At 42.7% G+C, this 25,667-nt stretch overlaps 1 protein-coding gene across 2 annotated transcripts in view; it reads right to left on the bottom strand.

Moving 5' to 3' along the window:
* Positions 1-517: 517 nt before the first annotated feature.
* The window catches only part of LOC129865642 (1-phosphatidylinositol 4,5-bisphosphate phosphodiesterase beta-3-like), a 113,799-nt gene continuing 88,649 nt past the window's right edge, over positions 518-25,667 (bottom strand). For both annotated transcript variants that reach the window (XM_055938574.1, XM_055938575.1), the window contains 18 exons: positions 25,562-25,635; positions 25,358-25,454; positions 24,811-25,020; positions 24,483-24,637; positions 24,211-24,372; positions 23,310-23,409; positions 22,970-23,074; positions 22,485-22,579; positions 21,636-21,771; positions 20,855-20,890; positions 20,625-20,734; positions 20,290-20,399; positions 19,166-19,325; positions 18,923-18,999; positions 16,284-16,373; positions 9,691-9,748; positions 9,363-9,449; positions 518-3,325 (listed from right to left, as the gene is read on the bottom strand). In XM_055938574.1, coding sequence (XP_055794549.1) covers positions 3,032-3,325; positions 9,363-9,449; positions 9,691-9,748; positions 16,284-16,373; positions 18,923-18,999; positions 19,166-19,325; positions 20,290-20,399; positions 20,625-20,734; positions 20,855-20,890; positions 21,636-21,771; positions 22,485-22,579; positions 22,970-23,074; positions 23,310-23,409; positions 24,211-24,372; positions 24,483-24,637; positions 24,811-25,020; positions 25,358-25,454; positions 25,562-25,635 — 2,156 coding nt within the window. In that variant the 3' untranslated portion in view covers positions 518-3,031. The remainder of the gene's footprint in view (positions 3,326-9,362; positions 9,450-9,690; positions 9,749-16,283; positions 16,374-18,922; positions 19,000-19,165; positions 19,326-20,289; positions 20,400-20,624; positions 20,735-20,854; positions 20,891-21,635; positions 21,772-22,484; positions 22,580-22,969; positions 23,075-23,309; positions 23,410-24,210; positions 24,373-24,482; positions 24,638-24,810; positions 25,021-25,357; positions 25,455-25,561; positions 25,636-25,667) is intronic.

Here is a 25,667-nt window from a genome sequence, read left to right as displayed (position 1 = left end):
AAATGATTTGTAATTATGCTCCGGCCCACGGCTGAATCTAGTTGATGATCCCTGGTTTACAGTGTGGGGCTGAAGAGTGTGTGTGTGTATTTGTGTGGAGATAAGAGCTGAAACTAGCCCACAAGGCTAAACTTAATTAGCCCCCAGGCTGAGTCTCTAGGGTAGGAAACTGGCTAACCACAATAGTGAACGGAGCACAACCTTCTGGCTCTTTGTTTCATCTAGATCTTATTTGATACCCGCATGCATGCATTACACACACAAACACACACCTTCAATGGAACTCTCGTCGGCATGTGAACGTGAAGGCCTATAAAGAGCCTCTAACTTTGTAACAGAACCACTGGACTGTATTCTAGAACATAGTGTTCTGCAGTAAAATTCTCTGTCCGTATTCTAGGACATAGAAGACTATACTATCTAGAGCCATTTAGAGAGTTAAGACATTGAGTTTTCTGCATTATGATGCATTTACATGACACAGTACAATCAAATAATTCCATATGATAGCCATGTGCAATATTGACAAATAGCAGTTTATGGAATTTTCTTAAATTAAACATGCTCAGTAACTGAACATCTTGAATTTATTTAAAATCCAAATACTTGTCATGAATGGATAAATGGAATGCTCAATGGCAGCAACATGGTGTCCATTCTAAAAGTTTACATACACCTAGGTTGGAGTTATTAAAACTCGTTTTTCAACCACTCTACAAATTTCGTGTTAACAAACTATAGTTTTGGCAAGTCGGTTAGGACATCTACTTTGTGCATGACACGAGTAATTTTCCAACAATTGTTTACAGACAGATTATTTCACTGTATCACAATTCCAGTAGGTCAGAAGTTTACATACACTAAGTTGACTGTGCCGCCTTTAAACAGCTTGGAAAATTCCAGAAAATTATGTCATGCCTTTAGAAGCTTCTGATAGGCGAATTGACATCATTTGAGTCAATTGGAGGTGTACCTGTGGATGTATTTCAAGGCCTACCTTCAAACTCAGTGCCTCTTTGCTTGACATCACGGGAAAATCAAAAGAAATCAGTCCAGACCTCAGAAAATAAATTGTAGACCTCCACAAGTCTGGTTCATCATTGGGAGCAATTTCCAAACACTTGAAGGTACCACGTTCATCTGTACAAACAATAGTACGCAAGTATAAACACAATGGCGCCACGCAGCCATCATACCGCTCAGGAAGGAGATGCGTTCTGTCTCCTAACGTACTTTGGTGCGACAAGTGAAAATCAATCCCAGAACAAAAGCAAAGGACCTTGTGAAGATGCTGGAGGAAACAGGTACAGAAGTATCTAGGTCAACAGTGAAACGAGCCATACATCGACATAACCTGATAGGCTGCTCAGCAAGAAAGAAGCAACTGCTCCAAAACCGGCATAAAAAAAGCCAGACTACAGTTTGCAACTGCAAATGGGGACAAAGATTGTACTTTTTGGAGAAATGTCCTCTGGTCTGATGAAACAAAAATAGAACTAATTTGGCTATAATGATTTAAAAAATGGTTGTCATGACTTCTTTGAATAAAAGGTTTTAAAACAAATAAAACCGTTTGATAACAGAGCAATAACAAAAAATTAGTCAACTTTAAATTCAGCTTTTAAAAACATATTCTCGTAAGGACAAGCGAGACACAGAGACACTGGTTAAAGCTGTTGTTCTGTGTGTTCAACACATACTGGGGTGGATTTCCTAAAATCATAAAGACCATCTTTAGCACTAAATACATGTGCTGATCAAATCAAAAAATAAACGTGTGCCCAAACTAATGCTCCGATGTACATAAATACATATAAATTGTGATTTTGTAAAATCATGTTCCCTGATCCTAAACAACATCAGCGTAAAAATAAAACCACTTTTGGGGTCCTAAATGTACATATACATTTTAGTAATTTATCAGACGTTCTTATCCAGAGCGACTTACTGGAGCAATTAGGGTTAAGTGCCTTGCTCAAGGGCACATCAACAGATTTTTCACCTAATTAGCTCAGGGATTCGAAAACCAGTAACGTTTCAGTTACTGGCCCAATGGTCTTAACCACTAGAGGTACCCTGACACCACGGTTTTTTGACGTGTGTGAAGTCTTCTCCCTTCTAGCAATGGTTTGAACCATTCAATCAACACTGCGTATGAAAACTTTCAAACTTTTAAATAGACCCTCACAACCAAAAGGGAGGGGGAAGGGGTACGATGACTGCTAAAATACCACAGCAAAGTCGTCTCCCCTGGTTACCATAGCAACCCGGCAATTAACCCCCCCCACCATAAAAATAATCTCTGCATTTGCTCAGCTGACTAAATTAAATAGATCATCCATCACAAAAAAAGATGAAAACAAATTAAAGATTAAAAAAGTGGTAAAATAATGTTGATTAATATACACAGAGGCATATTATAATATTATATACCAAGACAGACAGGCAGCAAGTACCAGTGGGGGAGGATTGGTGAGGAGAGGAAGGGATACAGAAAGAAAGTTTCAGAAAGGTCTTTCTATTCCAGAGCAAATCAGCATCGCTCCCCCCAAAAAATCTAAATTGTTCGCTACCACGATCACTTCTCCTCCTCTTCTCCATTCATCCCTCTTTTCTCCCCAAGGACACCTTTAGTCAGTAGTACAGGTCATGTAAAACAACAATAACATTACATTACACAGATTAATAATAATAATAATAATATATCCACAGAATATTCTTGTCCACATACAGAATATGTCTGCGTCCCAATGTACCCTATTCTCAATAGGGCTCTGGTCAAAACTAATGTACTAAATAGGGGAAAGGGTGCCATTTGGGACGCAGACCAACATGTGAAAACACGCATAGGGCATTTTCCTGGGCAGTTCAAAATCAAGCAAAAACTTTTGGTAACCTCGTCATCTAAAACCCTGGTGAGAAGAAATACAAATATATATATATATATATATATATATATTTTTATGAAAACATTAACAAAAAAACTAACTGAAGCTCAGGACCATTAGGTTTACATAGATGTACATATGGCTTACATATCTGCTTCTGATAGGACAGGGGTAGAGGAAGAGGATGAGTCCACCAATGAGGCAATGCTATTGTCCAGACTCCTGTTCCAGGTGCTCCTATTGGGTGTTAAGGGAAAAGTGGGTGTGGAGCAGTTGGAGGGCGGACCCGAGCTGGAGCTAGGGCTGTGAATGGATAAGGAGAAGAGAGCGTCGCTACGGAGACCTTTGGACTCGAGTTCCGCCTGCAGGTATTGGCAGATCTCCTCTGGTAGACGTTGTAACTCCGCCTCCAAGTCTCGCTCCAATCGGGCCTGCAGCTGGAAATCACAAAATAGAACAAACACCAAATTGAGACGGCATTCAGAATACTGCAAAAATATCCCCCGTGTATAACGTAAAATACCAAATAATGCATGTAGAGCAGAATTAGGCCGATATCTACTAATTATCAAAATCCAGAAAAAAGCTGTTAAATTCTACAACCCCCTAAAAGGAAGTGATTGCCAAATCTTCCATAACAAAGCCATCACCTACAGAGAAATTAACCTGGAGGAGAGCCCCCTAAGCAAGCTGGTCCTGGGGCGCTATTCACAAACACAAATAGACCCCACAGTGCCCCAGGACAGAAACACAATTAGAACCAACCAAATCATGAGAAAACAAAAAGAGAATTACTTGTAAAATAATTTACAATGCTATTTGGCCCTAAACAGAGAGTACACAGTGGCAGAATACCTGACCACTGTGACTGACCCAAAACTAAAGAAATATTTGACTATGTACAGGCTCAGTGAGCACTGCCTTACTATTGAGAAAGGCCGCCGAAGGTAGACCTGGCTCTCAAGAGAAGACAGGCTATGTGCACACTGGCCACAAAATGAGTTGGAAACTGAGCTGCACTTTCTAAACTCCTGCCAAATGTATGACCATATTAGAGACACATATTTCCCTCATATTACACAGACCCACAAAGAATTTGAAAACAAATCCAATTTTGATAAACCACCATATCTATTCAATTCAAATCAAATTGTATTGGTCACATACACATGGTAAGCAGATGTTAATGCGAGTGTAGCGAAATGCTTCTGCTTCTATTTCCGACAGTGCAGTAATATCTAACAAGTAATCTAACAATTTCACAACAACTACATTATACACACAAGTGTAAAGGGATGAATAAGAATATGTACATATAAATATATGGATGAGCGATGGCCGTGCAGCATAGGCAAGATGCAATAGATGGTATATACATATGAGATTAGTAATGTAGGGTATGTAAACACTATATAAAGTGGCATTGTTTAAAGTGACTAATGACACATTTATTACATCCAATTATTAATTATTAAAGTGGTTAGAGATTTGAGTCTGTATGTTGGCAGCAGCCACTCAATGGTAATGATGGCTCTTTAACAGTCTGATGGCCTTGCGATAGAAGCTGTTTTTCAGTCTCTCAGTCCCAGCTTTGATGCATCTGTACTGACCTCGCCTTCTGGATGATAGCGGGGTGAACAGGCAGTGGCTCGGGGGGTTGTTGTCCTTGATGATATTTTTGGCCTTCCTGTGACATCGGGTGATGTAGGTGTCCTGGAGGGCAGGTAGTTTGCCCCTGGTGATGTGTTGTGCAGACAGCACTACCCTCTGGAGAGCCTTACGGTTGTGGGCGGAGCAGTTGACGTACCAGGCAGTGATACAGCCTGACAGGATGCTCTCAATTGTGCACCTGTAAAAGTTTGTTAGAGTTTTCGGTGACAAGACACATTTCTTCAGCCTTCTTCAGCCTCCTGAGCTGTTGCGCCTCCTGAGGTTGAAGAGGCACTGTTGCGCCTTCTTCACTATGCCGTCTGTGTGGGTGGACCATTTCAGTTTGTCCGTGATGTGTACGCAGAGGAACTTAAAACTTTCCATCTTCTACACTGCTGTCCCGTCGATGTGGATAGGGGGGTGCTCCCTATGCTGTTTCCTGAAGTCCACGATCAACTCCTTTGTTTTGTTGACGTTGAGTGTGAGGTTATTTTCCTGACACCACACTCCGAGGGCCCTCATCTCCTCCCTGTAGTCCGTCTCGTCGATGTTGGTAATCAAGCTTACCACTCTAGTGTCGTCTGCAAACTTGATGATTGAGTTGGAGGCGTGCATGGCCACGCAGTCATGGGTGAACAGGAAGTACAGGAGAGGGCTGAGAATGCACCCTTGTGGGGCCCCAGTGTTGAGGATCAGTGGGGTGGAGATGTTTCCTACCCTCACCTCCTGGGGGTGGCCGTCAGAAAGTCCAGGACCCAGTTGCACAGGGCGGGGTCTCGAGCCTAATGATGAGTTTGGAGGGTACTATGGGGTTAAATGCTGAGGTGTAGTCGATGAACAGCATTCTTACATAGGTATTCCTCTTGTCCAGATGGGTTAGCACAGTGTGCAGTATGATTGCGATTGTGTCATCTGTAGACCTGTTGGGGCGGTAAGCAAATTGAAGTAGGTCTAGGGTATCAGGTAGGGTGGAGGTGATATGACACTTGACTAGTCTCTCAAAGCGACCCTACTTTGTCACCATACTGAAGCTTAGCTTGTTTGATTGCCTTGGGAATAGCTACACTGTTTGTATTCGGTCATGTTTCCGGTCGCCTTGCCATGATTAAAAGCAGTGGTTCAGGCTTTCAGTTTTGTGGGAATGCTGCCATCAATCCACGGTTTCTGGTTAAGGAAGGTTTTAATAGTCACCGTGGGCACAACATCACGGATGCACTTGCTAATAAACTCGCTCACCATGTCAGCGTATACAGCAATGTTGTTATCTGAGGCTATCCGGAACATATCCCAGTCCACGTGATCGAAGCAATCGTGAAGTGTGGAATCTGATTGGTCGGACCAGCGTTGAACAGACCTGAGTCATGGTCAGATTTGCCGATAGTAGGGTGGGGCAGGGTTTTGTATGGGTCGCGGAAGTTAGAGTAGCAATGATACAGAATGCTGCCAGCTCGAGTTGCGGCATTCCATATGCTGATAAAATTTAGGGAGCCTTGTTTTCAGATTAGCTTTGTTAAAATCACCAGCTACAATTAATGCAGCCTCAGTATATATGGTTTCAAGTTTACTGTCACGTTCTGACCATAGTTCTTGTGTGTTTTGCTTGTTTTAGTGTTGGTCAGGACGTGAGCTGGGTGGGCATTCTATGTTGTGTGTCTAGTTTGTCTGTTTCTATGTTTGGCCTAATATGGTTCTTAATCAGAGGCAGGTGTTTTGTGTTGTCTCTGATTGGGAATCATATATAGGTGGCTTGTTTTGTGTTGGGGTTTGTGGGTGGTTGTTTCCTGTCTTTGTGTTTTCTCTGAACCAGATAGGGCTGTATCGGTTTGCCACATTTTGTATCGTTGTAAGTGTTCACAGTTTCGTTTTATTAAACATGTTGAGCACTTGCTACGCTGCGTGTTGGTCCGATCCCAGTTACACCCTCTCTTCTCGTGAAAAGGAGGAAGGCTGCCGTTACATTTACGTAGAGTCCAGTGAAGTACTTTCAGGGCCGTCGAGGTGTCTGCTTGGGGATATACACGGCTGTGATTATAATCGAAGAGAATATTCTTGGTAGATAATGCGGTCGGCATTTGAATGTAAGGAATTCTAGGTCAGGTGAACAAAAGGACTTAAGCTCCTGTATGTTGTTATGATTACACCACAAGTCATTAGTCATAAGGCATACACCCCCGCCCTTCTTACCAGACAGATGTTTGCTTCTGTCGGCGCGATGCGTGAAGAAACCGTGTGGCTGTGCCGACTCTGATAACATATCCCGAGTGAGCCATGTTTCCATGAAACAAAGAATGTAACAATCTCTGATGTCTCTCTGGAAGGCAACCCTTGCTCGAATTTCGTCTACCTTGTTGTCAAGAGACTGGACATTGGCGAGTAGTATACTCAGGAGCGGTGAGCAATGTTCCCATCTACGGAGCCTGACCAGAAGACCACTCCGTCTGCGGCGCCGTTGTTTTGGGTCGCCTACTGGGATCAGATCCATTGTCCTGGGTGGTGGTCCGAACAGAGGATCCGCTTCGGGAAAGCCGTATTCCTGGTCGTAATGTTTGTTGACGTTGATCTTATATCCAATAATTCTTATTGGCTGTATGTAATAAGACTTATGATTTCATGGGGTAACAACGTAAGAAATAATACATAAAAAAACAAAATACTGCATACTTTCCTAAGAACACGAAGCGAGGCGACCATCTCTCTGTCGGTGCCATCTTACTGGGTGAAATACCACTGTGTTTAATCACAGCAACAAGATGTCTGACCTGTTGCCACAAGAAAAGGCCAACCAGTGTAGAACAAACACCATTGTAAAAACAACATACAATTGAAGTCGGAGGTTTACACACACCTTTGCCAAATACATTTAAACTCAGTTTTTCACAATCCTGACATTTAATCCTAGTAGCATGCCCTGTCTTAGGTCAGTTAGGATGACCACTTTATTTTAAGAATGTCAAATGTCAGAATAATAGTATGACATATTTCAGCTTTTATTTCTTTCGGCACATTTCCAGTCAGAAGTTTACATAACTAAATTAGTATTTGGTAGCATTGCCTTTAAATTGTTTAACTTGGGTCAAACGTTTCAGGTAGCCTTCCACAAGCTTCCCACAATAAGTTGGGTGAATTTGGCCCATTCCTTCTGACAGAGCTGGTGTAACTGAGTCAGGTTTCTAGGCCTCCTTGCTCGCAAACGCTTTTTCAGTTCTGCCCACACATTTTCTATGGGATTGAGTTATGGGCTTTATGATGGCCACTCCAATACCTTGACTTTGTTGTCCTTAAGCCATTTTGCCACAACTTTGGAAATATGCTTGGGGTCATTGTCCATTTGGAAGACCCATTTGCGACCAAGCTTTAACTTCCTAACTGATGTCTTGAGATGTTGCTTCAATATATCCACCTAATTTTCCTCCCTCGTGATGCCATCTATTTTGTGAAGTGCACCAGTCCCTCCTGCAGCAAAGCACCCCCACAACATGATGCTGCCACCCCCGTGCTTCACAGTTGGGATGGTGTTCTTCGGCTTGCAAGCCTCCCCCTTTTTTATCCAAACATAACGATGGTCATTATGGCCAAACAGTTATATTTCTGTTTCATCAGACCAGAGGACATTTCTCCAAAAAGTATTATCTTTGTCCCCATGTGCAGTTGCAAACCGTAGTCTGTCTTTTTTTATGGCGGTTTGGAGTAGTGGCTTCTACCTTGCTGAGCGGCCTTTCAGGTTATGTCGATATAGGACTCGTTTTACTGTGGATATATACTTTGTACCTGCTTCCTCCAGCATCTTCACAAGGTCCTTTGCTGTTGTTCTGGGATTGATTTGCACTTTTCGCACCAAAGTACGTTCATCTCTAGGAGACAGAACGCGTCTCCTTCCTGAGCGGTATGACGGCCGCATGGTCCCATGGTGTTTATACTTGCATACTATTGTCTGTACAGATGAACGTGGTACCTTCAGCCGTTTGGAAATTGCTCCCAAGGATGAACCAGACTTGTGGAGGTCTACAATTTATTTTCTGAGGTCTTGGCTGATTTCTTTGGATGATGTCAAGCAAAGAGGCACTGAGTTTGAAGGTAGGCCTTGAAATACATCCACAGGTACACCTCCAATTGACTCAAATGATGTCAATTAGTCTATCAGAAGCTTCTAAAGCCATGACATAATCTTGTGGAATTTTCCAAGCTGTTTAAAGGCACAGTCAACTTAGTGTATGTAAACTTCTGACCCACTGGAATTGTGACACAGTGAATTATAAGTGAAATAATCTGTTTGTAAACAATTGTTGGAAAAATTACTTGTGTCATGCACAAAGTAGATGTCCTAACCGACTTGCCAAAACTATAGTTTGTTAACAAGAAATTTGTGGAGTGGTTGAAAAACGAGTTTTAATGACTCCAACCTAAGTGTATTTAAACTTCCGAGTTCAACTGTATATTTATTTATTTTACCTTTTGTACTTTATTTGCACACCATTACAACACAGCCATAATATGACATTTGAAATGTTCTTATTATTTTGGAATTTTTGTGAGTGTAATATTTACTGTTCATTTTAAATTGTTTATTTAACTTTTGTTTATTATCTATTTCACTTGCTTTGGCAATGTAAACATACGTTTCCCATGCCAATAAAGCTCCTTAAATTGAAATTGAATTGAGAAAGAGGGATAAGGAGAGATAGAAAGAGAGCGAGAGAGTGAAAAAATATACTTTAATTGATTAGATGAAGGATTAATTAAACTTTAACAGCCATGCCAATAAAGCATATTTGAAGGTACAGTATGTGTGTCTGTCTCACCAGTGTCTGTGTGTGTGCGTCTCACCAATGGTTGCTCCTCCTCTATGTGTCGTAGGGCTTCTCTCTGACCGATTACCAACTTCTCCTGACGCCTTGACTGGGCCTCATCCAACTAGGCAGGGTGAAGAGACAGATAGAATGGGAAGAAAGTAGGAGGGAGAGAGGAAGAGAGAGGGAGAGAAAGAAAAGAGAGATGAAGGAAAGAAAGGGAGAAAATAAAGAACGAAAGGGGGTTATTGACATCACAATGGCTGACAGCGCAGAAAGCTGCATGTATTCCGCCACAAGCATGAACGAGATGTACTCAAGAGTGAGGCGATAAGTATGTGTGTGTGAGGCCTGCACACACTTACCCGGCGGATTAACGTGACAGAGTCTGAGATATGCTTCCTGTTGATCTCATTCAGTTCCCTACGGAGAGAGGTAGAAAGAGAGAGAGAGGTGAAGAGAGACCATGAGAAACAGACACACAGACTAGTGTTGTCTCAATACCAGAATTTTGACTTTGATACCGATACCAGGTTTAGTATCACGGTATTCAATACCGAAACGATACCACTGCAAAAAAGATAAAGCGTATTAGTATAGTCAAAGAATAAAAACTGGGCTGAATTTACACTATTCAGTGCATTTGGAAAGTATTCAGGACCCTTGACTTTTTCCACATTTTGTTACGTTACAGCCTTATTCTATAATTGATTAAATCATTTTTTCCCCTCATCAATCTACACACATAACCCCATAATGACAAAGCGAAAACAGACGTACAAATTGTATTACAAATAAAAACAGAATACCTTATTTACATACAGTACCAGTCAAAACCTACTCATTTCAGTATTTTTCTTTGTAGAATAATAGTGACAACATCGAAACTATGAAATAAAACATATGGGATCATGTAGTAATCATGTTAAACAAAATATATTTTACAAGTAGCAACCCTTTTCCTTGATGACAGCTTTGCTCACTCTTGGCATTTTCTCAACCAGCTTCATGAGGTAGTCACCTGGAATGCATTTCAATTAACAGGTGTGCCTTGTTAAAAGTTCATTTGCGGAATTTATTTCCTTCTTAATTCGTTTGAGACAATCAATTGTGTTGTGAGGGGTGGTATACAGAAGTTAGGCCCATTTGGTAAAAGACCAAGTCCATATTATGGCAAGAACAGCTCAAATAAGCAAAGAGAAACGACAGTCCATCATTACTTTAAGACATGAAGGTCAGTCAATACCGAAAATGTCAAGAACTTTGAAAGTTTCTTCAAGTGCAGTCGCAAAAAAACATCAAGAGCTATGATGAAACTGGCTCTCATGAGGACCGCCACAGGAAAGGAAGACCTAGAGTTACCTCTGGTGCAGAGGAAAAGTTCCTTAGAGTTATCAGCCTCAGAAATTGCAGCCCAAATAAATGCTTCACAGAGTTCAAGTAACAGACACATCTCAACATCAACTGTTCAGAGGAGACCGTGTGAATAAGGTCTTCATGGTCGAAATAAAATGCTACTAAAGGACACCAATAAGAAGAAGAGACATGCTTGGGACAAGAAACACGAGCAATGGACATTAGACCAGTGGAAATCTGTCCTTTGGTCAACTGCCGTGACTTTGTGAGATGCTGAGTAGGTGAACAGATGATCTCCGCATGTGTGGTTCCCACCGTGAAGCATAGAGGTGGTGGTGTGATGATGTTTTGCTGGTGACACTGTCAGTGATTTATTTAGAATTCAAGACACACTTAACTAGTATGGCTACCATAGCATTCTGCAGCGATACGCCATCCCATCTGGTTTGCGCTTAGTGGGACTATCACTTTTTTTCTACAAACAGGACAATGACCCAACCCACCTCCAGGCTGTGTAAGGGCTTTTTGACCAAGAAGGAGAGTGATGGAGTGCTGCATCAGATGACCTAATCTCAACCCAATCGAGATGGTTTGGGATGAGCTGGTCCGCAGAGTGAAGGAAAAACATCCAACAAGTGCTCAGCATATGTGGGAACTCCTTCAAGACTGCCTGAAAAGCATTCTAGGTGAAACTGGTTGAGAGAATGCCAAGAGCGTGCAAAGACGTCATCACTTTGAAGAATCTAAAATCTATTTGGATTTGTTTAACGCTTTTTCTTGGTTCCTGCATGATTCTATATGTGCTATTTCATAGTTTTGATGTCTTCACTGTCTTGATTGATGTGCAACTGTGGTATAATTCAATTGATTGGACATGATTTGGAAAGGCACACTTGTCTTTATAAGGTCATTGTCAGTGCATGCCAGAGAAAAACCAAGCCACGAGGCCAAAGGAATTGTCCGTAGAGCTCCGAGACAGGATTGTGTTGAGCCACAGTTCTGGGGAAGGGTACAAAAAAATGTCTGTAGCATTGAAGGTCCCCAAGACCACAGTGGCCTTCATCGTTCCAAAATGGAAGAAGTTTGGAACCACCAAGACTCTGAGCAATCTGGGGAAAAGGGCCTTGGTCAGGGAGGCAACCAAGAATCCGATGGTCACTCTGACAGTGATCCAGAGTTCCTCTGTGGAGATGGGAGAACCTTCCAGAAAGACAACCATCTCTGTAAAACTCCACCAATCAGACCTTTATGGTAGAGTGGCCAGACAGAAGCCACTCCTCAGTAAACGGCACATGACAGCCCGCTTGGAGTTTGCGAAAAGGCACCTAAAGACTTTGGTCTGATGAAACCAAGATTAAACTCTTTGGCCTGGAGGAAACCTGGCACCTCCCATATTGTGTTTAACAGTGTATTGTTTGTAACAGTGATAACACCAAGTAAAACTGAAATTATAAAAAAGAAATCCAAAGTATAGATATCCATCAACAAACTTCTTATAGCTTAGCATGCTGTCAGGATGTTATTCAGCGGCAGGGACTGGGCGACTAGTCAGGATCGAGGGAAAGATGAATGGAGCAGAGTACAGAGAGATCCTTGATAAAAACCTGCTCCAGAGCGCTTAGGACCTCAGACTGGGGCAAAGGTTCACCTTCCAACAGGACAATGACCCTAAGCACACAGCCAAGACAACGCAGGAGTGGCTTCGGGAGAAGTCTCTCAATGTCCTTGAGTGACCCAGCCAGAGCCCGGACTTGAACCTGATTGAACATCTCTGGAGAGACCTGAAAATAGCTGTGCAGCGACGCTCCCCATCCAACCTGACAGAGCTTGAGAGGATCAGCATAGAAGAATGGGAGAAAAAAAACAAATACAGGTGTGCCAAGCTTGTAGTGTCATACCCAAGAAGACTCAAGGCTGTAAAGGGTCTGAATACTGTAAATGTGATATTTCTGTTTTTTATTTGTAATAAATTTGCAAACATTTCTAAAAACGTGTTTTTGCTCTGTCATTATGGAGTATTGAGTGTAGCTTGATGAGGGTGAAAAAAACAATTTAATCAATTTTAGAATACGGCTGTAACGTAACAAAATGAGGAAAGAGTCAAGGGGTCTGAATACTTTCCGAGTGCACTGTATATAGAAAAGTATGTGGACACCCCTTCAAATTAGTGGATTCGGCTATTTTAGCCACACCCATTATTGACAGGTGTATAAAACCGAGCACACGGCCATGCAATCTCAATAGTCGGCTCAGCCGCGAAGCGCACAGAACCGGATCACCGAGTGCTGAAGCACATAGCGTGTAAAAATCATCTGTTCTCGGTTGCAACACTCACTTCCGAGTTCCAATCAGCATCTGGAAGCAACACCAGCACAAGAACTGTTCGACGGGAGCTTCATTAAATGGGTTTTTATGGCCGAGCAGCCGCACGCACACAAGCTTAAGATCACCATGCGTAATGCCTAGCGTTGGCTGGAGTGGTGTAAAGCTCACCGCCATTGGACTCTGGAGCAGTGGAAACACATTCTCTGGAAGAATCACGCTTCACCATCTGGCAGTCCGACGGACGATTCTGGGTTTGGCGAATGCCAGGAGAAAGCTTCCTGCGCCAAATATAAAGTTTGGTGGAGGATGAATAATGGTCTGGGGTTGTTTTTCATGGTTCAGGCTAGGCATGACAATGCCACCGTACACACAGCGAGGTCCATACAGAAATGGTTTGTTGAAATCGGTGTGAAAGAACTGACCTCAACCCCATCGAACACCTTTGGGATGAATTGGAACGTCAACTGCGAGCCAGGCCTAATCTCCCAACATCAGTGCCCAACCTCACTAATACTCTTGTGGCTGAATGGAAGCAAGTCTCCGCAGAAATGTTCCAACATCTTGTGGAGAGCCTTCCCAGAAGAGTGGAGGCTGTTATAGCAGCAAAGGGAGGACCAACTCCGTATTAATGCCCATGGTTTTGGAATGAGATGTTCAATGAGCAGATGTCCACATACTTTTGGTCATGTAGTGTATATTTTTTACATTGAACAATATGTTGATAACTGGTAGAAATACTAAAATAACAAATATGATATATTTTATTCTATATTCAATTTCTTTCCAAAATATACCACCATATTAAAAACCATGAGAATATCTTACATTTCATAATGAAAAACCATAGCTGAGATAAATTTACACTTACATTACATTAATGTAATTTGATACATATTTGGGTTAATTTGCTCATCTTTGGCCATAATAAAACAAACAAAGCAGTTAACCCACTGTTCCTAGGCTGTCATTGAAAATAAGAATTTGTTCCAAACTGACTTGCCTAGCTAAATAAAGGTAAAAAAAATAATTGTACCTAAATCATTTAATATATTAAATCAATAGTTTAGTTCCAAACGACATAAAAAAACACTTTGAAGCTCATTTCTGGAGCTTCTATATTGCAAAAGTCTACACATCATAGAAATCCTATGGATTTTACATAGCATACTACGATTCCCAGAGTGCATTGCAACTCCCAGGGTGGCAACTGGTAGCAAGCCCAGACAAACAAGTAACGTTAGTCTAAATATATTTCTTTCATAGCTAAGATATGAGTGCATTTCACATTACTTTTGGGTTGTAATCATATTATAATGCTCACATGAATGTCATGCTGAATATATGTTCATATCATTGTCCCCCCCACAAAATTCAAATTTAGTTGCTAGCAGAATGTTACAATGAAAATGTCATGTGTAAAATTGTTTTTTTATGTTGTTTTGGAAATAAACCTCCCTTGCACTGCACCGCTTTGTAACACCTTTTGCTTAGTTGTTTCGGTGGGCTGGCCATCATAACTGTAAGCAAAGTATTCCCATGATGTTTACGTTAGAAAAGCCATGTGTCTGCAATTTCACTTTCCTCTCGCTTGCTTTTCAAAAGTGTCTTGCGCTGTCAGGTAACCTGGCCAGCTTACTACTTCCCCTTTGAGAAGATTCAGACAAATTATTCAAATCAAATTGTATTATAGTCACATGCTTCGAATAAAAATAACGAGTAAAAATAACATGGCTATTTACAGGGAGTACCAGTACCGAGTCGATGTGCAGGGGTATGAGGTAATTGAGGTAGCTATGTATATATAGGTAAGGATCAAGTGACTAAGCAACAGGATAGATAGAGAGTAGCAGCAGCATATGTGGCGCCAGTATGTATGTGTGTGTGTGTGTGTGTGGCGTCAGTTTGCATGTGTGCGCATGTTATGTGTGTGGGGGGGCATATGTAGTGTGTGTATGTGGGTGTGTGTTGGGGTGTCAGTGTAAGTATGTGTGGGTAGAGTCCAGCGTGTGTGCATAGACTCTGTGCAGGAAAGTTAGTGCAAAAAATGGTCAATGTAGGTAGTCCAGGTAGACATTAAATTAGCTATTTAGCAATCTTGTTTAGCAGTCTTATGTTTTGGGGGTAGACGCTGTTCAGGGTCCTGTTGGTTCCACACTTGATTCACTAGTACCGCTTGCCATGCGGTAGTAGAGAGAACAGTCTATGGCTTGGGTGACTGGAGTCTGACAATTTTTTGTCCCTTCTTCTGACACTGCCTTGTATAGAGGTACTGGATGGCAGGGAGCTCGGCCCCAGTGATGTACCGGGCCATTCTCACCATCCTCTGCAGCGACTTGTGGTTGAGTGCCTTGCAGCTGCCGCATCAAGCAGTGATGCAGCCAGTCAAGATGCTCTCAATGTTGCAGTTGTATAACTTTTTGAGGATCTGAGAGGCCCATGCCAAATATTTTCAGACTCGTAAGGAGGAAGAGGCGCTGTCGTGCCCCCTTCACAACTGTGCGGGTGTGTGTGGACCATTTTAATTCCTTAGTGAGTGATGTGGACACCGAGGAACTTGAAGCTCTCGACCCGCTCCACTACAGCCCCATCGATGTGGATGGGCCTCATTGGCGTCGTTGATCAGTCCTACCACCATTGTGTCTTTAGCAAACTTGATGGTGTTGGAGTCCTGCGCAGCCATGCAGTCATGGGTGAACAGGGAGTACAGGAGTGGACTAAGCCACGTGTTGATGGTCAGTGTGGCAGATGTGTTGTTGTCTACCCTCATCTCCTGTGGCCGGCCCATCAGGAAGTTCAGGATCCAGTTGCAGAGGGAGGTGTTCAGTACCAGGGTCCTGAGCCTGGTGATGAGCTTGGATGGGACTATGGTGTTGAACGCTGAGCTGTAATCAATGAACAAGATTCTTACATAGGTATTCCTTTAGTCCAGTGTGGAATGCAATAGAGATTGCGTCATCTGTGGATCTGTTGGAGCGGAATGCGAATTGGAGTGGGGCCAGTGTTTCTGAGATGATGGTGTTGATGTGAGCCATAACCAGCCTTTCAAAGCTTTTCATGGCTATAGATGTGAGTGCTAAGGGGTGACTAGACAGGTTCAATCCTCTCAATCCGTATATGACGTGAGACACATTTGACAGAAGTACAGAAAGTAAAAACAATTCTCCTACCGAGACATTTTTCATGTTCTAGTATCGAAAAAGTTCAGAAGTTTCGGTATAGCGTGCAACACTAACACACACGCACGCACACACGCACGCACACACACACAGTGACATACGACTCAGCCTTGTCTCTGTCTCTGCTCTTGGCCTCGATAATGCTGTTCTGTCTCTTCCTGTCTAGAATCTTCTGAAGCTCCTTCTTCTCTCTGTAAACAATAACAGAAACAAATAAACAATAACTTGTAACTTAGCTTTCTTTAAATGGTGTTTTGATATGAATCCATCTGCATTCGGAGTAATACAGTTGCTATAATAGCTGATGCGTGGTGAGCGTTCTAGCACAGATGGTTGCAGTGCACCACCTAAGTGATGAGCTTCACGTTGGTGGTGGATGAAGTGAGTTCCCCTTAGTATTTACAGCGCTTTGAACATCTGGGAAAGCGCTATATGAATCCAATCAATTATTATTAAAAATGATCATAAAACATGATCTTACCTCTTACCAGTGTTGGGATTAGTTACTTGAAAAAAATAATACATTACATATAAATCAATACAAATAACAAAAGTAACACGTTACTTTACAAAAGTACTTTGTGTGGAAAGGAATGCCTTATGTTACTCGTTATATTACTTTGACTTACTTTCATGAGAAAAAAGCACAGCAAGCCGCGCGCGCTCTACTAAATATAGGCTACTTACTAACTCTGGTTTGCAGTTTCTCTTTTCATCAGTGGCGTTCTTTCCTGTGCTAGTCTACAAATACTTCACTATCATATGAGCTGCTTAATTAGCCATATATACTGCAAGCCAAACATCTGTACAGATCTTTTTGTTAAAAATCTTTCTCTCGAGCTGCAGCTTCTGGTTATAGACCGCACATACATGATTGACCCATAGAGATGTATATAGGTCACACTTGCAGCTAGACAGGAAAGCCCTCTATGGGCTTTCGTATCACAGAAGCGATCAATGGCAAAGATCAGAGCCCTCTACATCTCTATGGACAGCATCTTTAATGACATTTCTCCAAACAGCCTTTCTCCGCTCGCTTGAGAACTAAATGAGGAAACAAGTTGAGATCGGATCATGGAAACACGCACCCAGTAGAGATATGATTCTGAAAGTAACTGTAAAAATATTCCCTCATTTGAAAAAGTAACGTGTTACTTTAGTCCGCTACTCATAAAAGTAAGCTGATTACGTAACGTTACTTTTGTTACACGTTACCCCCAACACTGCCGCTCACATAAGAACTTAACTCTAGTTATAAAAGGTGTTTTTATATAAATCCATCTACACTGAACACAAATATAAATGCAACATGCAACAATTTCAAAGATTTTACTGAGTTACAGTTCATATAAGGAAATCAGTCAATTGAAATAAATTCATTAGGCCCTAATGTATGGATTTCACGTGACTGGGAATGCAGATATGCATCTGTTGGTCACAGATAACCTAAAAAAAGGAAGGGGCGTGGATCAGAAAACCAATCAGTATCTGGTGTGACCACAATTTGTCTCATGCAGCACGACACATCACCTTCGCATAAATTTGATCAGGCTGTTGATTGTGGCATGTTGTCCCACTCCTCTTCAATGGCTGTGTGAAATTGCTGGGTATTGGTGGGAACTGGAACACACTCTTGTACACATCGATCCAGAGCATCCCAAACATGCTCAATGGGTGACATGTCTAGTGAGTAAGCAGGCCATGGAAGAACTGGGACATTTTCAGCTTCCAGGAATTGTGTACAGATCCTTGTGACATTGGGCAATGCATTATCATGCTGAAACATGAGGTGATGGTGGCGGATGAATGGTATGACAATGGGCCTCAGGATCTCGTCACGGCATCTCTGTGCATTCAAATTGCCATTGATAAAATGCAATTGTGCCATCTGCCCGGTACAGTTGAAACCGGGATTAATCCGTAAAGAGCACACTTCTCCAGCATGCCAGTGGCCATTGAAGGTGAGCATTTTCCCACTAAAGTCGGTTATGACGCCGAACTGCAGTCAGGTCAAGAACCTGGTGAGGATGACGAGCACGCAGATGACCTTCCCTGAGACGGTCTCTAACAGTTTGTGCAGAAATTCTTCGGTTGTGCTAATCCACAGTTTCATCAGCTGTCCCCCCAGGTGAAGAAGCCGGATATGGAGGTCCTGGGCTGGTGTGGTTACACGTAGTCTGCGGTTGTGAGGCAGGCTGGACATACTGCCTAATTCTCTAAAAAACAATGTTGGAGGCGGCTTATGGTAGAGAAATTAACATTAAATTCTCTGGCAACAGCTCTGGTGGACATTCCTGCTGTTAGCATGTTTGAGACATCTGTGGAATTGTGTTGTGTGACAAAACTGCACATTTTAGAGTGGCCTTCTATTGTCCCCAGCACAAGGTGCACCTGTTTAATCAACTTCTTGATATGCCACACCGGTCAGGTGGATGGATTATCTTGGCAAATGAGAAATGCTCACTAACAGGGATGTAAACACATGTGTACACAAAAATTGAGAGAAATAAGCTTTTTGTGCATATGGAACATTTCTGGGATCTTTTATTTCAGCTCATGAAACATAGGACCAACAAAATATGTTGCGTTCATATTTTTGTTCAGTATATATTGGGAGTTATACAATAGTTATAAAGCGTTAAACAGTATCTTACCACTCACATAATAATTTATGGTACTTAATAAGGTGACAGGTGTAAGGTGTAAAACTATCATTATAAAGCATGAAACAGTATCTTACCTCTCACAGATCTCCTTAAGTTTTTTGAGCTGAGCCATCTGACATTCCTGGGATGTCTCCTTTATTTTCTGAAATGCCTGGAACACACAGCAGGAGGGGTGAGAATCTGTATGTGATTAGTATAAGTGTGTGTGTACTTCTCGTAGGTGTGTGTGTGTGTGTATCTCTCTTAGGTGTGTGAGTGCATGTGCATGTGTGTGCGTGTGTGTGCATGCGTATGTGCTTGGGTGCGTGCGTGCATACCTCTCGTAGGTGTGTGTGTTTCTTCTCTCTCTCCAGTGTGTGTTGTTGTTGCCGTAGTTTTAGGAGCTCTTGCATTTGCCACTCTCTCAGCTGCACCGTCTGTTTCTGTAACTCCATCTCCAATGCTGTCAACTGCCTCTGCACTGGCTCTGCTGGCTCACTGACACACACACATAAACAAACAAATATATTATATATACAGTATATATATATATATATATATATATATATTTTTTTTTACAAATATATATATATATATATATATATATATATACACAGTGGGGAGAACAAGTATTTGATACACTGCCGATTTTGCAGGTTTTCCTACTTACAAAGCATGTAGAGGTCTGTAATTTTTTTATCATAGGTACACTTCAACTGTGAGAGACGGAATCTAAAACAGCAGAAGTTGCCCCACGAGGTGAGATCTTGCATGGAGCCCCAGACCGAGGGTGATTGACAGTCATCTTGAAATTCTTCCATTTTCTAATAATTGCGCCAACAGTTGTTGCCTTCTCACCAAGATGCTTGCCTATTGTCCTGTAGCCCATCCCAGCCTTGTGCAGGTCTACAATTTTAGCCCTGATGTCCTTACACAGCTCTCTGGTCTTGGCCATTGTGGAGAGGTTGGAGTCTGTTTGATTGAGTGTGTGGACAGGTGTCTTTTATACAGGTAATGAGTTCAAACAGGTGCAGTTAATACAGGTAATGAGTGGAGAACAGGAGGTCTTCTTAAAGAAAAACGAACAGGTCTGTGAGAGCCGGAACTCTTACTGGTTGGTAGGTGATCAAATACTTATGTCATGCAATAAAATGCAAATAAATTTCTTAAAAATCATACAATGTGATTTTCAGGAATTTTGTTTTAGATTCCGTCTCTCACTGTTGAAGTGTACCTATGATAAAAATTACAAACCCGGCAGTGTATCAAATACGTGTTCTCCCCACTGTATATATATACATACAACCACATTAATACACACAAATATTCCCCACTGTGTCCCCCTCCCCCTTTCCTGTGTAAGGGGCAAGTGGTTGATTTGGAATCCCTTTCTCCTTTTCATCACCCCCTACCAACTCTTCATCATCCGCCCCATCCATCCCTCCCTCCCTCGCTCTCTTACTTTTTCTTCATGCTGCGTTTGAGATGTTTCTCCATCTGACTGCGTCGTCTCTGTGTGTCAGAGCGGAGCTGGTTACAGCGACTCCTCTGCTCTTTACTCAGGGCCCACACCTTTTAATACACACACGCACGTATATACGCACAACCGTGCACAGACACACACACACATACATGTCAAATAGACACTGTGCTGATGCAATCACAAACAGCAGTTTTCGTAATGGATTTAAGCTGTCTATAAAAAATACCACTGTGGTTTATTGACAACATCTTTACACGTTAGTATTTCAAATTTTGCAGAAAGACGGACAAGCTGTGTGTGTGTGTCAGTCTAACCTTCTTGAGGTGTTTCTTGCGGAGCTCCTTGAGTTCTTTACATTGTTTCTTCAACAGCTTCAGATACAACTTCTGCTGTTTCAACTCTTCTGTAGACTGAGCCTGGAGATCTGAGAGAGCGAGAGAGAAAGGGAGAAATTATCTAACTGGTTTGGCCTCCCACCACATGAGGGTGATAATGAGTTCTGTGGTGTAATGTAATGTGGATGGGTGGATAGGAGATGACTTACTTGCCAGGACTGTAGCAATGAGATCCTCTTTCTGGCCTGACATGGAGACAGGAACAGTACAGGACAGGTTGAAATGTAGATGTGATGTTTTCACTTCAGAACTCAGCAATGATACTCACATAATGATTGTGCTCCAGGCTGACTACATTGCAGACATGCTGAGATCTGCATTTGCAATGTAGTCAGCCTGGAATGCGACCAATAGCTCGCCCAGGTTCTTGAATAGAGCATCTGGTTAAGCCTACACATGATAACTAACAACAAATACGGGCTCCCGAGTGGCGCAGCCGTCTAAGGCACTGCATCTCAGTGCTAGAGGCGTCACTACAGAACCTGGTTCAATCTTGGGCTGTATGACAATCGGCCGTGATTGGGAGTCCCATAGGGCGGCCCACAATTGGCCCAGCGTCATTCGGGTTAGAGTTTGGCTGGGGTAGGCCGTCATTGTAAAGAAGAATTTGTTCTTTACTGACTTGCCTAGTTAAATAAAAAATACAATACTAATAATACAACACTCACAATACTCACATACAACACCAATCCCCATAACTCCATAGGGCCTGATATATAATACAATACAAAAGACACCAGTGGTGGCTGGTGGGCGGAGATATCGGAGGATGGGCTTAGTATAATGTCTGGAATGGAATAAATGGATCGGTGTCCTCCGCATATGCAAGTCATGTGTTTGATACCTTTCCATCCTCCAATATCTCCACTCACCAGCCTCCTCTATAACACACCAAAGATATGTGTGTGTGTGTGTTACAGTGTGGCCTACCTGGTCCAGGTGAGCTGATGAGGTCACTGATGTCATCAATGGGGGCGGGGACGGGGTGGAGGGGGGAGGGGGTCTTCCCCAAGGGGGCGTCGCCCTTCCGATCCCTCTCTCCCTCCTTCGGCTGCTCCAACACACGCTACACACAGCGGAGAGAAGGTTGATGATTCTTAACTTGTAACTTGTGTAAATCTTTAATTCACAATTTTGACATCAGTCTCAAAGGCCTGCTACATTGGATGTGTAACTTTTGCAGATTGCGAGGCATCCCACTCATTTCAATGAAACCTGGGCGTAGTAAGCAGCGTGGCTCCGCAAGGAAATTATACTCTGGTTCTATTTTCAAGAATTCGATGCATGGATCACACCCAAGAACACTTAGTGTAGCAGATAAAACCCTACTGGTTTTCACCACGCCTCAGTGTAGCCCTCATATCATGTGTGTGTGTGTGTGTGTGTGTGTGTGTGTGTGTGTGTGTGTGTGTGTGTGTGTGTGTGTGTGTGTGTGTGTGTGTGTGTGTGTGTGTGTGTGTGTGTGTGTGTGTGTGTGTGTGTGTGTAGGTGGGTTATTCTATCCTTGTGGGGACGTAAAATCCCCCAAAGTCCCTACAAGGATAGTAACACAAGGAACATTGTCCCTCGTGAGAGGTTATTTTAAGCTAAGGAGTTAGGGTTACGGTTACAATTAGGGTTAGGGTTAAAATTAAGGTAAGGGGTTAGTGGTTAAGTTTAGGAGTTAGGTTTAGGGTTATGGTAAGGTTGACGGTTAGGAGTTAGGTAAAATCATTTTAGATCACCATGAGGATAGAAGAACATAACATGTGTGTGTTTGTGTATGTGTGGTCTCCTCACCTCGCCGTTGTCCTCCATCAGAGCAGCTAGCTGTCTCTCTCTCTGGTCCAAAAGACTCACATGTTTGATGGGGTTAGTCAAGGCCTCAGCATACTCTAACATAAACACACAACACAAAAATGAGCAATGTGCCTAGACCTAGTACACATACACACACTTATTAATGTTTGTTGCTCTTGGGATTTAACTGCAGAAAATGCTGTCATCAAAGTAATTTTCTTAGTAGGCGACGTCAGAGTTCAGCATGTCTGTAAACTCAGGATAGACGGATGATACCCCAGTTTCTGATTTGTTATTACGACATGGAAGATAACGAAGTGGAAATGAACAGGTTTTCTTAGTCGGAATTTCAGATAACTCAGTTCTGTAGTCCTAGAGGTTATGGGTAATATAGTCCTAGGGGGTCATGGGGTTATGGGTAATATAGTCCTAGGGGGTTAAGGGTAGTGTAGTCCTAGGATGTTATGGGTAGTGTAGTTTCTTACCCTGGTGTTCATTAGGAATGTAGTCTTGAGCCTCGGTGTAGACCAATAGAGAGGGCAGCAACAGAGGCTGGTTCATCTCATTCTTCAGACTGATGTAGTGGTAACCTACACACACACACACACACACACACACACACACACACACACACACACACACACACACACACACACACACACACACACACACACACACACACACACACACACACACACACACACACACACACACACACACACACACACACACACAAGATGACAGCATTGAAAGAACAGACTGTACAATACAAGATCAAAAAGATCCGCACACACACGCAGCCAGGCAGACAAACACAGTACTGACCCGGTCGGATGGTTGACACAGGGCAGATCCGATGTCCGAGGAACTTCCCGTTCTCCTCAAACACAGCTATCCTCAGAGAGGCCAGGGTGGGCAGGACCACCTACACACAGAATGCTGTTACCTTCTGTATGTGTGCATCGTTATGTGTGTATATTGTTATACACTGAGTGTACGAAACATTAGGAACACCTTCCTAATATTGCGTGGCACCCCCTTTTTGCCCTCAGAACAGCCTCAATTCATCAGGGCATGGACTCTACAAGGTGTCGAAAGCATTCCACAGGGATGCTGGCCGATGTTGAATCCAATGCTTCCCACAGTTGTGTCAAGTTAGCTGGATGTCCTTTGGGTGGTGGACCATTCTTGATACACACGGGAAACTTTTGCGCGTGAAAAACCCAGCGGCGTTGCAGTTCTTGACAGACTCAAGCCGGTGTGCCTGGCACCTACTCCCATACCCCGTTCAAAGCCACTTAAAACTTTTGTCTTACCCATTCACCCTCTGAATGGCACACATACCCAATCCATATCTCAATGCAAATCACATTTTATTTGTCACATGTGCCAAAAACAGGTGTAGACTTTACCGTGAAATGCTTACTTACGAGCCCTTTCCCAACAATACAGTTAAAAAGTAAGAAAATTAACAAAATGTTTGAAAGAAAATAGTATCACAATAAAATAACAAGGCCTATTTACAAGTAGTACTGGTACCGAGTCAGTGTACTGGGGTATGAGGTTGGAGTGACTGACTGAGGTAATATATACAGCACATGTAGGTTGGATTCACCTGGTCAGTCTATGTCATGGAAAGAGCAGGTGTTCCTAATGTTTTGTACACTGTGTGAGTGTGTGTATCGATATGGTGTGTGTGTGTCTCTTCAGCCTGTATTAACATTACCTTGTTGAAGACAAAAGTCTCATCGTCCCAGACTGGGTCCAGGCTGTTACCATTGGACGTTCTGGTACGGTACTTCCTCTTTGTGTCAGCAGGAAGTCCAAATATGTCCACTTCCACGTACACGCCCACTTTCTTATCGGTCAGGAACTGGCCCGAGATCACCTGGAGACGGAGGGATGAAGAGAAGGAGATGGTTACAGACATATACATACACACACACGTAACCCCACCGCCCCACCCCCACCCGTCCCGAGACACACATACCCACTTACCCTGATCTTGACGGTGTTGGCTACGATGCCGTCCACTATGTTTTCAGTGAAGGGGTCAAAGTGTTTGTCTGTCCTTCTCATGAATTCTGGTTTGAGCAGGTAACCACTGTGTCCATTATACTCAAACACACCCATGTTCAACTGCATGGGCAGGTCTGAGAGAGAGGGGGGAGAGAGGGTGATTGTCAGTCATGGAAATAAGTGAAGCAGGGGGACAGAAGACATAACAGAAGGAAAGAGAGAGGGATGAGAGCGAGATGAGAAAATAATAAAGAAAGGTATGAGACGATAAGAAGAGTTCAGGTATAAGGAAGAAAGATCGACATACCGAGTGTCTGGAAGTTTAGCGCCACCATCTGACAGCCTACGTTCCAGAAGAGTTGAGGCATGTAGTTCGAACTATCAACTCTCGTCCCTTTAGGATATATACGACTCAGCTGCTTCTTATTGTATTCAACAAACTCGATGGGTGCACTCTTCAGTGTGTCCATACCCTTGGTCTCCACAAACGATGACATCTCAAAATACTTATTCCTCTCTGTGAGAGAGAGTGAGAGAGAGAATATGTACAAATCAGTTCAAATCAATGTGACAGTGTGTGTCTCTTGGCTAATAATGAACTATGAATTAGTAATTTAGCTAGCCTTATGCACTACATGAGAGGAGTGATTAGGCCTAATGACACCTATCCGCTCACTCACATATACACACGCACACCAATGATGCACATCATTGACACACACACACACACACACACACACACACACACACACACACACACACACACACACACACACACACACACACACACACACACACACACACACACACACACACACACACCTTGCTTGCTTTCATCAGACACACACACTCACTGTTTGCGACCTCAAAGCTCTTGAACTTGACAGGTTCTATGTAGTTGACAAGAGTAGACATCTCCTCTGTCGCATTTACCTCACTACTGGCAGTACCCTGAGACAGAGAGAGAATTGTTATGTGTCATTGTATCACTGGGCTGACCCATATCGATAGAAGACTTCGGGGATCAATGAAGGTCATTCAATAAATAAAGGTTTCACCTCGTCAGAGTTTGGTTTCTTCAGTTCAGCCACAGGTTCATCTTCCTCCTCCTCATCACTCTCTCCCTCCCCTCCTAGAAAACATACACAAACAATTGTTACCAAT

Source organism: Salvelinus fontinalis, chromosome 11, assembly GCF_029448725.1.
Source record: "Salvelinus fontinalis isolate EN_2023a chromosome 11, ASM2944872v1, whole genome shotgun sequence".
Classification (NCBI taxonomy): Eukaryota; Metazoa; Chordata; class Actinopteri; order Salmoniformes; family Salmonidae; genus Salvelinus; species Salvelinus fontinalis.
Note: the sequence above shows the minus strand (reverse complement) of the source record. Positions and strands in the feature narration are given on the sequence as shown.